Below are 11,832 nucleotides of genomic sequence, written 5' to 3'. Positions count from 1 at the left end.
AAGTGGGGAGGGGAAAGAAAGCAAACCGGAAAGTTGGGGATTGTTAGGAGCCACAAGAACAATAGTCTGAAATACTCTGCATGACACACCAGTTCTCCATGTGTCAGGGCTGGGGCCTGTCCTGGCGGCCATAACTGTATTCTTGAAGATAAGAGGTTCCAGGAATTCTCTAGATATCTCTTAAGGAACACAGCTTTGGTAGGGGACCTTTTAAATTTTGTTTTGCCTTGTACTCAGTGTAAAATATTTGTACAAAAATATAGAAGGCATGGCTTGATGTTTAACGTCTGTGTTTTATTATTGTTGGCACCAGAAAAAGCTCATGTTCTATGTTATGTCACTGTACATACTGTAAACAAGACTGCATTAATATTGTTTTATGAGTTTTTGTTTCAATGACTCTAGATTTTAAAAAATACATTCACAAACTACCTTATGTTTAAACACAATGATTCCCTTTTATTTCTTAACTGTACCCAAAATCCCACAATAAAAAAATCATTTAAAGCTGTGTGTTTTGAACTCATCACTTAGAAATAAAAACAAAACATAACATAAAAACAAAGATCAGTTTGCAACATAATTTAAAGAAGCTTCTGGTTCAAAATACCACAGCAGCAATATAAAGAGCTGGTGGCAATCGCATTTGGGGATGAGACCCAAATCAATATATTTTGTCCACATTGGCATCCAATTACAGTAGTTGCTAGATTCAATCCAAAAGGTTATTGCTGAATTTGTTGCATGGAATTTGTGAAGATAGGATTGTTTAGCAGCAGAACCACAGCAGTAAAAATGAGAACAGGGGGATTTCATTGCTTTTGAGAGCTAAAGGGACCATGGTGAGGACATCTTGGTGATCGCCTGAAGATAATCCTCAGTTCCATTCTCATGTTACCTGTTTAGAATAAATGCAAATACTAACCACCTTTACAGGAGGGGCAGAATCGTCTCCTTTAGGAACTGGAATAATTCCCCATGCCCTTACTCTGTTGGCCCAGACCACCAGATTGAGATGCTCCATTGTCCTAACGTGTATGTCGTTCTCATTAATAGTACATCAGCTGCTAATGCATTTAGGCAAAATCGGTAGGATTACAGACTTTAGAAAGAAAATCTGTTTACATTAATCATTTTCTTCAGAAATAAGCCACATTTGCTTTTTGTTGTTGTTGGAGTTTTTTGGTTTAATTTTTCCAGAACAATTTGGTCAACTACTGTTTTGTTTAAAAAAATTAAATACACCTGAGATTGCCAGTTGAGCTCTCTATATGTCTCCTGGAGCTAACACTGCTGTGATGAACAGTGAAACAAAACAAACAAAACGAGGTAGGTTAAAACAGGAAGCGCAACACAGATCTGGTTTTGCAACACCTTGATACCACAGGCGGCCATGCTTGTAGCTTTGGAAAAAAAAAACCCAGACAGTCACGTAAAAGTTCAAATCATCCGAGTAAGAGTTTATAAGGACACAAGTCAACCTGAACTAAATACATACATATCTCTGCACAAATGTTGTTTACCGTATGTTGGGTAATTTGGAGGAAGGTAAAATGATTAGGGTCTCAGAAATTTGGCCAAAGCCTTGCTTTTAAGTTCTATCAACTCTGAACCAATGGTGCCTGCTGTGTCTCTGGCAGGCTTGGTAGTCTCATCCCTTCTCTCACCAACCCAGAGAGAACACAGGCAGCTCAGAAACATTTATTATTATTATTTTTTCAGTCATAGTTTTCATCTTGAGAAAGTGGCACCCTCAGGAGAAAGCTGGGAATGACCAGAGCTTGGATGTCATTCACTCCTCCATTCCCAGAAAGAACTCAACAATGTCTCACTCCTAATGAAGCCCAAAGCACGCGACCTCTTAGCTGGAGGCTTGTGCATTAAAAAAAACAATGTGTATATATATATATATATTATATATATATGGACATATATATATAAATTTTTTTTAGTTTCCCAGAAGCTCTTTTCGTCCGACCCCATCAGTCATCCCATCTTTTGCCCTGATTTGTTGCATAATAGCTGAGGGAAAGTTGTGTTACAGAGTCCCTCACTCATTAGAGCCAACTCGACACAATGGCACTACTATCCCATTCCACACATTCCATTCCGTACAGGGCCATATAAAAATAGGGCCTGTCAGACTCACAAAAATGGTAGTTGATTTTATTAGTCTAAGGCTAGTAGTTTAGCCATTTAATATTTCCCCAAAGAGGGGAAAACTAGTATTTTTCTTCTCTTAAAAATTCGTTAGCCAGTTGCTATCAAAAAGCAACCTTTTGGGTTGGTGAAGGCAAAAGAGTTCTAAAATTACCCCACTATGCAATTATGGCCTTCAGCGTAAGGAGATAAGGTACATTTATTGTGCTATCTCTCACCATTTGAAATTTGAAATCTTACAACATCCCATATACTTAAAGCTAGCAGGCAGACGGAATTAAAAAACAGACTCATTTTCTCAGTATGCATTCTCTCCCCATTCTTACAAAGTAAGGGGGTAAAGAAAAAAGGTAACAAAACAAAACAAAACAAAACTCAAAATCCACCATAACACAGCTGAATCATAAGAGCACACAATATTTGTTTCTATCCCTAACTCCGAAGGGCACATGGTCCATCTCTGTCCACAGACAACGCAGCATTCTTGGGGATCTCCTGGAAATTCCTGCCACCTTTTTCTCTCCTTCTCAACCAGGCTGCAACACTGGAAGATGGACTGTGGGTTGTACTGGGACGGGCGGAGGGAGAGGAAAAGGGGAAAGCGGGATGTTCAACCAAGCCTTCTGATTCGGCCTCTAGACTGGCATTAGTCCACATGAGTTATGTTCTTTTTAATTAGAAATAACGCCATGAAGATAAGTGCCAAGTGCTCTTCTGTTACCAGTTCATCATGGAATTTCTGTTGAGGGTCATGAAAAACACTTGGCTACTTCCTCCAGATCGCACGGATGCAAAAAATACCTGTTTGAAATTAAAAAGAAGTTAGTTCAACTGCATGGTTTTTTTCCCTCTTTTCTTCAACCGTCCATCCATTTTCTCTCACATGTCCTATCTTGCCATGTGTCAGCTCTTAAGACTCAATGGCTGCTGTTTATAAAGTGCCTTTTAATACAGGGCATCATCTGCCAACATTCCTGACTTCATTACTATGACTGTTACTATTACTTATTGTGGTACTGGCCTTCAGGAACACGGGAGAGGCTATATATTGATTTGCAGCATCCCTTAGGATGTTTATGTTTTAAAAGGGAGTTTCGTGCTAGGAAATGTTCTAGATTTCTGGCCCGGGACACAAGTCTTTTGTTAATTTCTGGAAAGCCACAGAGGCTTTCTCCCATATTGGCAAGAGGGAAGACTTTGGGACTGAAGAGAATCTTTTCAAATTCCCAAAGTCAAGGGGGGAAATTTTGGGGCCTACTGACTACTATACAACCTCAGTTCTCAATTTTTAAAGTTACGAAAAAAAATGATGTGGTCAGATAGGATAAGGTGTTTAATGCCTATTCATTTGGTATGCCAAGAGTTAACTCTTGGCTTGTCTGCTGGTGCAGGCATATCCTGGGCCAAAGGAGATAATGGCATTAATAGACCCACAGCCCATTAGGTATGGGTCTGCTAAATCATCTTAGCAAACAACTAAGAGAAGTGAGCAAGATTTGGGTTATTGCTTGCTTGAATGTCAGTGAACCACGGCCTGAGCTAAATATTATCCTAGGCTGTGGCCTAGCCCTTCAGTCAGCCAACACCAAACTTTGGTCCAAGGCATTTACTTTTGTCACTAGTGTAAAGTCTCGCTCCCTCAGAAGAATGCTGTCTCTCCCGACAACAAATTCTTAAGAAGTTCTGTGGAAATGCTTGGCATTCAGCTAAAGCTACATACGTGAGAACAGCTACTGTTTAGGGTCAATGAATCAAACTGTGGGAGCACAGAAGACCCATGGAAACACAACGGGGGTACAAAAGGGCTACTGTTCTCTCCAGGTTGTGTCGGCCCCGGGCTCTAAACCTTGGGCCCCAGATACTGGTGTGGTCCCAGCCGGCTCCTGAGGGCATGGACATGGCTGGAAACAGGCTTGCTGGGGTGGATCTTTAATGAACTGGAGTGTGGTGGTCCATGCCCAGATCACTCTGAGTCTTATGATCCTCAGAAACTGGATTGGGGCTGGAGTTTTGCCAGGGGTCAGGTCTGCTTCCTGGCATGCTCTGGTAAGGCCCTGGAACCATCCTTGCTACTACCCACAGCCACTGTCTACCCAGACCACACCAGGTCAGAGTAGTTGGCCAGGTTCGGATATAATCTAGACTCACACTCCCAGGGTCGGACTACGACCAATCTGGCCTCTGTGGTACCAGGGTGGACCAAGAGATGTACATCTGTTCAACCCATTACATTCTTTACTACAAGTGTTTATGCGTGCTGTTTGGGGGACAGCATTTCTAAGGTGGCCAGTCACAAAGGATGAATTTACAAATGGGCACAGCTTAGCTCCTCATGCTAAAAACTCTGGCCTGGTCTATAGGGGGGGCAAGGGAGAAGAAGCGTTGCTGCAGAACACCCTTCTGAGGCGACTGATCATGCCAAACGGACTCCACCAATGTCACTGCAAAACAGTCCCCTTATGACACTTCAGAAGAAACATGGCTGGAATGACACAGGACATGGCACTAGTTGAGTTTGTGAGGTGTATTTCTTAAGGAAAGGGTGACAGTTTTTAAAAGTTTATATTTTTACATGTCCAATGTTTTACATTTAAAAGCAGATATAATGTGATGAGTTAGGTTCCCATGGTGACTTTGTGACAAGTCTAAAAGTGGAGTGTGAAGTTGACCCTGGGTGAATGATTAATGATGGGCCAACCCTCCAAAGTGCTTAGGAGAGTTTGGGATGTCTGCTGAGTTATCACAAGGCCTGCAGGCCACGAAAGTTACTATGGGTTTACAAGAAATTTTTGGACGTTTTAATGTCTTTTAATATGAATACTATATTTCGAGGGTTCACGTGAATCAAACCAAATAATGCCATTTGAAGATAATATTGATTGTTTAACACAGATGTGATTCAAATCAGTATAAAGGAAAATGAAGGTTTCACAGGTACCTGGTGGTCTCTTAAAATGCAAACACTAATGCAAATGTTGAAACGGATTTACCTTATCATTTCTTTCACATAGAAACTTTAACCTTTGAGCTCGCTTATGCATAAATACTCCATCCAAATGTCCTGTTTCCACTGACCGGATCTCAATAGCTTTCTCGCCCCAGCCCATTATCTGATTGGAATGAATGTAGGCTGTCAAAAGGAATTTCCAAAACTGCATTAAAAACATTAGATGGGCAATAACTCACAGCATCTGTTCACATCTTAACCACAAAAATGACAAACGACTCGAGATAAACAGACAAAGCAAGTCTTACAAGTGTTATTGACAGACTTTTTTTTTTGGTGGGATCAAATGGTTGTTTCACATTTCTTGACTTTCGTTTCATTTGGGGGGTGTAACTGCTGAAGGGGATAAGGAATGGTTAACCTACCCACAGACGTGGGCATTTCTCCCCATTGGAGCACCACATCCTTAGTTATCCGGCCATAGGTGTTTACATACACCCCCTCATCCTCATAGCAAACAAGCATTTCCATTCCGTCTGTTTTAGGCAAGATGACAATGGCATGAGGAGTGATATTGCCCTGAATCTAGGAGACAAAGAAAGGCCAGGCATCATTCTTTTTAAAAAAAATAAGACAGCACCTTGACTATTAATCTCTAAGAATTATAAAAAAGAATCCCTCTCCCATCCCATTTTCATTCTAGAGACTGACATTTTGCTTTGCTTTGCTTAATTTGACCACTGACCTGTCAAATACCCCAGTATACAAAGACAAACTTAGACACTAGGTCGAGAATTCAATTCCATGTTCCTAAAAACAACGACAACTAAGGAACACCTACTATGTGCCAAGCACAGGGCTCTTTGTATGCCCAATTCCTAGTCCTTAGGACAGCTCCTCGTGGTGGATAGATGTGCTTATAGACGAGGCACGTGGATGTCAGAGGGGTCATGAAAGTTGACCACAACTGCACTAATATTTGGTGGTAGAACTGGGACTTGAGCACCTGTCTCATGGACATTAAAATTCATGTGTTTTCTATCTGCTTCTAAAAAAGATGAGGGGAATGAAAGTCAGCTGAATCTAATGGAACAGCCTAAGTGGGGTCAAAGGGTGGGAACCAACAGACGCCTACCAAGTAGGCTGTGAGCATACAACCCAGACTGTTTATCTGGGTGCCTATATAACAGAATAATCCAAATTAATGGCTTGTTTAGAAAAAAAAAGTCCCCCAGTCAGGGAAGTCATGGCGGTCCAGTAGTTGCCTGGTCAGGAAGATAAGAGGACCGAGGATGATCACAGTGAGGCTCCAGTCACCTCACGGAGAACATGAGCCATGAGTCCTGGGTGCCTCTGTGTGGAAAGCTCAGACACAGCAATCAACGCTGCCTGCGTGTGTGTGGGACAGTGTGTGCATGTCGTGAACTGAAACGACTTTTTTCAATTTTTGTGCCTCTTCGCAGTAAAGTCTTCAAACTCTCAAAATACCAAAGAGCAACAGATCAGGCCTCAGACTTTCCTGACAATGTCTACGGTACTAGCCTTGGGATTACGTATAGGAACACAACCTGCACTGCACCAATCCTAATAAGTGAAACTGTGTGCAGTATTTCTGTTTAAAGGTCAGGTATTAGGCAGTGTGTCAGTACTGCAATATTAATGCTACAATTTGCAGGGGCTTATGTCAAGTACCTTAGAGGGACTGCCTCATTTAATGCTGATAACCCTTGGCAACAGGTCCTTTTATCCCCAGTTTACAGATATGAAAACTGAGGGTTGGAGGGACTGTCTAATGTGCCCATTACTGCACAGTGAATCCATGCTGAGCCCAGATGCATTCCGGTGTCTGATTCCACTGTACGATGCTCCCCGCAAGTTGAAGAGAGCAATGAAAATAGCACAAAGCGGCCACCGACTTCCCATATAAAATGAACCCATCTCCCTTCAAAAACTGAAAATAGGAATGCATCTACTATATTTTTGCTTAAAATACAAAATTTATGCCCCTGAAGGAAAAATATCACCTGCATTTTAATCTAAAGTCCAGTAAGACAACATGTCTAATACATGGCAAAGAATTGCTATTATGTGTTACTCAGTTTCAAGCAGTCATAAAAATTAATTAAATCACATGTTTTATGTATTGAAAGCATTGTCTATTTAGTGGAGGCTAAAAGTCCACCTGCTTTACTGATTAGTAAAAATCAGCAGGACTTCCAAGAAAAAAGCAAATCTCTTCCTACATGCACGTTCTTGTACACAGAGCCTGGACAGTGGGCTCCAAGGAACTTACATGAGATGGTATGTAGATATCATAAGAGTTTCCTGAATCAACATCAATTACATGGAAACCAGTGTGTGAGCCAAAAATAACCTTTAATCTTTGACCTTCTTCCACCGTGAGATCCACAAGCAGTGGCTTGTGCTGGAGATCTGCAAAAGACTTTAAAAAGCACCCCATGAGTATCCACATCGTTCAAAGAGTTTATCTGAATAATTTTTTCTTTTCGCCACAGCCTGGTGGAAGGTAATATCTGATTCTCGTACATTGAAAAGCCCAGAAAAAAAAGAAAAGCCCGGAGATCTCTCTTTCAGCTTTAGGTCTACTCGTCTTCCGGCTCGAGGAGGAAGGGTCTAGCATCTATTTGTAGCTCCTTCTCTACCCCTTGTTCTCTAGGGCAGAGAACTGGTTTCCCATTGTCAATTTTGATAGGGTGGTTATAGTTTAAAACTTGGCATCTGGGTGCTGCTGTTTCTTCCTGTTTATTTCTGGCCTTTTCCCTCTGGGGAAGGTCCAGCCACCTCTCTCTGGCTCCTTTCCTTCCCATGGAACCACACATGGGTCCACACATGGCTATTACCCTTTCAGAGACAGCCTGGGGTAGGCAGCTGGGCAGCTCCAGGCCTACTCTGATGAGGATTCATGGGCATGACCTGGTTCTGGTTTTCCCTGAGTGAGCGAGCATGAGACTGGCACTTTCTTTAAACGTACTGTTTACACCGGAGACTTAGGTTTGGGCAACAGAGAAGCAGGGGAGGGGGCTGGAACATCCGAAGGCTCATGACTTACGTTGGCTAGTTGGGCTTAACTAGGAAGGAGAAAAGAGAGCTCCAGCCAAGTTTATCAAACTTCCATGTATTTGAATCCAGCGCCCACGCCCCAATGAGCTATCAAGCATTCCTCTGTTCTCTTGTGCCATTGTTTCGGCAAGGCTCACATTTATTGGGCCTTGACGTCTGGGAGAGACTTTGTGAAAACCACAAGTGCCTCAGCTATATGGCCGTCTTTCTTCATCTTTTGCTGAAGGAGTCTGAGTAGGGGAGACCCTAGCCTCTTCTGCCAGCTCCAGTCTTTGTTTTTGCACTGGCTTCCTCATGTAAGGGCGGGCGCCACAGGTGGCATTTGCATTTTGCACCCACATTTTGGCTGAAACTGATGGCAGTAACTTCCCAACCTGACTGGGAATGGGGACTTTGAAAAGCTTTTGTGGACAGAGATCTTTGATTTCTTTAGGAGTTATCCCTTAAGTATTATTACTAACTTGATACATTCCAAAAATGTCTCTCCATGCAAGTGGGGTTCTGGAGGGGAGCCCATTTCCATGGATGTACTGGTCTTCCTGCGCACTTCACAAGTGAGCCCCTCGCACTAACAGAACAAGACAGGAATGGGGTGACTAAGCCCCAAAGAGCGCCTCCTAATGTTTCCAAGCAGCGTCTGCCCTTACATGGCGTAAGTGGCAAGAAAGAATACATAAAGGGACAAAGGGAGATAAGAGTTACAGGATTTGGAGAAAAATGAGGGCCAATGTGCTATAAAGAAAGTGAGAGACAGACAGAGACAAGGAGCAGAAGATAAGTTTACATGGGCTGTGGCTAGACTCTGTAGCTCTGTAAGCATCACAGTGCCTCCAGGTACTGGTGCTTCCGCCTTGGGAGGGGCATCTTTCATGAGCTGGGGCCCACGGCCTTAGCACAGCCTCATCACACTCTTGCTGAGTGTCATGAGTGATCAGTTCAACCACAGTGGGTACAGACTCAGATAAGGTCAAAAATGAAAAAGCAGAATGCAGAGAAACCAAGTCATTTCTTTACGTAACCATGTTCAGTATTCATTTCAGGTAAGTCCAATAACATTGGGGATATATGTGCATTATGTGAGTTTTAGGAATTTTACCCCAAAAGGCTTATAAGGATTATAAGATTTGGAGACATGATTCATCTTTGAGATTTGGTGCTGCTGTTGGTCTGCCCCTTTCAGATCACATATCAGAGAGCACCTGATTAGGTGATCAGATGGCTTAATAATGAACCTCATTGCCTAATACCATGATTCATGCTTTACTCAGTAACCATCCCACACTAATTGTCCCCAGGAGATGATGATTTGTCACCTGAAATGAAGGAGGGCACGCCCCAATTTTTAACACTTTCATCTATCCCCCACCCCTAGTCAATTTTAATTTGACTGATTTTATAGCATTTATTAGTGCTTAGTCTTTGCTTTTGGAATAATAAATCTATATGAGTTTCTATAGTTCCTTTTAAAAGGGGTTTATTATATATAGAAAAATTGGTACTGGTCAATGTATAAGATCACTTTCTTAACTGGTAGGAACCCCAAATTAAAAAAAATCCCTTGTTTAGATAATCACATGCCCACTTACCTTAAATGCCATGAACTTATGATACGGTTTAGGAGCCCAAGCATATATCTCCACAGCATTCTTTAAGGCAATCACTAGGAATTTAATCCTTTCATATTTAACTGTAATAGAAAAACTATGAATTAAAAGAGTATACCAACTTGTTCAGGTTTTTGCATTACTGAATGTGTAAACCACGGTATGTAGGTATACATTATAATAATTGAGGGTAATGCTCTTGGTGTGAGATTTGCTCATAGATACGGATTGAACTTTCTTTTAAGTACTCAGTCTATAGAATACTTGTGGCCTTTGGCTTTATACCGAAGCTCTTCATCTGAAGGGTTAGGACTTTCTTTACCCACTAGGTCTAGATGCGAATTATTCATTGTAATAAGAATCTGCATAATGGCTTTCCTGTCCCCTTGCCTGGCTCTCCTACTCACCCACTTGGAAGAAGCTGAGAGCTATGGCCAAATGACAGAAAAATGAGCAAATGGGTAGAGACATAAAGTTTGCCATTTGCTTATTATTCAAATTTGAATTCCAATTACTAGGAATTTTTATGTGATTAGTGCCTTTATAAAAAAAGACCTCTCTCCAGACGCTACATGAGGCAGTAGCGAAAGACAGCTGTGTATGAATGAGGAAGCAGGCCCTCACCAGACACCACATCTGCAAGCACCTTGCTCTTGGATTTCCCAGCCCCCTGAATTGTGAGAAATAGATTCTTACTGTTCACCGTATTCGGCTGTAGCAACCCGAGCAGGCTATGAGTGCATGTGGTAGTTATTTAGTTCATAGAACACCTGCACCAACAGAATACTTCTGTCCTAACGGTACTGGACAGCCCAGGGCCACAAACCTAATTCTTGCTCCCTGAGCTCTCCCCCTTCTATTTACATATTCTGTCCTTAATATACTTTCAACTACTTCTACAGCCACTTATTTCCATACTTCTAAATAACATGTTTATAATGTCACTGATTTTTTTCATGATAGAGATTATCTATCGGCTTGAGAGCATGGAAAGGAGTTAACGGATTAGAACTGTCTCCTCTGTGCTTCTCACTCTCAAACACACACATCTCTTCCTCCCCCACACCACCGATACAGTTAGAGTTTATGTTTTTGGTGAAATCAAGATCCCATGTTGAAATTATTCTTGTTCACAGTTGACTCAATAGTATGCCACAATCACATTTCTTGTTTGCTTTTCCATCATTTTTCCCCATTTCTTTACTGTCTAAGTATCTCTCTCTGAGCACATGTAGACTTCCTGCTGGTGCTGCAAATGCCTTGGGTACAGTCAAACATGGCAGGGAATCTATTAGTGACATTTTATTTTTCCTGGAGGCACCCCTTTTGGAGTGCTCCCTTGTGCCACTCGGCTTGGACTGACTTTTCTCTAGACTTATGCAGAGTTATCATCTAAATTTCCTTTACCATCATTCTGGGCATTTTCTTCACCTTTTACCTGGATTCCTAGGTTTATTCCTTTATTTTGGCAGAACACATCAGTCAGTAGTTTCCTGAGAAATAGTGTATGGAACACAAATGCTTTGAGATCCTATACATCTGAAGGTGTCTTCATACAACATTCAAAATTGACTGAGAGTTTGACGGTGTGATGGTTAAGTTATGTGTTACCCTGACTGGCCATAAAGTGCCCAGATATTTGGCCAAACATTGCTCTGGGTGTGTCTGTGAGGGTTTTTCTGGATCATATTAACATCTGAGTGGGTACACCGAGTAAAGCAGGCTGCTCTCCCAATGTGGATGGGCCTCATCCATCAATTACAGGCCTCAAGAGCATAAAAAGATTGAGTGAGAGGACACCTCCTGCTGACTATTGAGCTGGGAAACTGGTCTTTTCCAGACTTGAGATTGGGATTGAAACACCGGCTCTCCTGCGTCTCCAGCTTGCTGACTACAGAGCTTGGGACTTCTCAGCTTCCATAACTGTGTGAGGCAATTTCTTATAATAAACCTCCTTATAGATATGTGTGTGCGTGTGTGTATATACATAGATATGGTATTTATATACATATACACTTGTGTATATGTTTATGTATTTAT

General features: G+C 41.8%; 1 protein-coding gene across 6 annotated transcripts in view; it reads right to left on the bottom strand.

Annotated features, from left to right (window-relative positions):
- Positions 1-273: 273 nt before the first annotated feature.
- The window catches only part of TNIK (TRAF2 and NCK interacting kinase), a 374,995-nt gene continuing 363,436 nt past the window's right edge, over positions 274-11,832 (bottom strand). For all 6 annotated transcript variants that reach the window (XM_029939880.1, XM_029939882.1, XM_029939881.1 and 3 more), the window contains 5 exons: positions 9,775-9,875; positions 7,401-7,550; positions 5,533-5,692; positions 5,151-5,290; positions 274-2,961 (listed from right to left, as the gene is read on the bottom strand). In XM_029939880.1, coding sequence (XP_029795740.1) covers positions 2,878-2,961; positions 5,151-5,290; positions 5,533-5,692; positions 7,401-7,550; positions 9,775-9,875 — 635 coding nt within the window. In that variant the 3' untranslated portion in view covers positions 274-2,877. The remainder of the gene's footprint in view (positions 2,962-5,150; positions 5,291-5,532; positions 5,693-7,400; positions 7,551-9,774; positions 9,876-11,832) is intronic.

The sequence above is a fragment of the Suricata suricatta genome, chromosome 5 (genome assembly GCF_006229205.1).
Source record: "Suricata suricatta isolate VVHF042 chromosome 5, meerkat_22Aug2017_6uvM2_HiC, whole genome shotgun sequence".
In the NCBI taxonomy this organism is placed as follows: domain Eukaryota; kingdom Metazoa; phylum Chordata; class Mammalia; order Carnivora; family Herpestidae; genus Suricata; species Suricata suricatta.
This window is presented reverse-complemented; position numbering and strand designations above follow the sequence as displayed.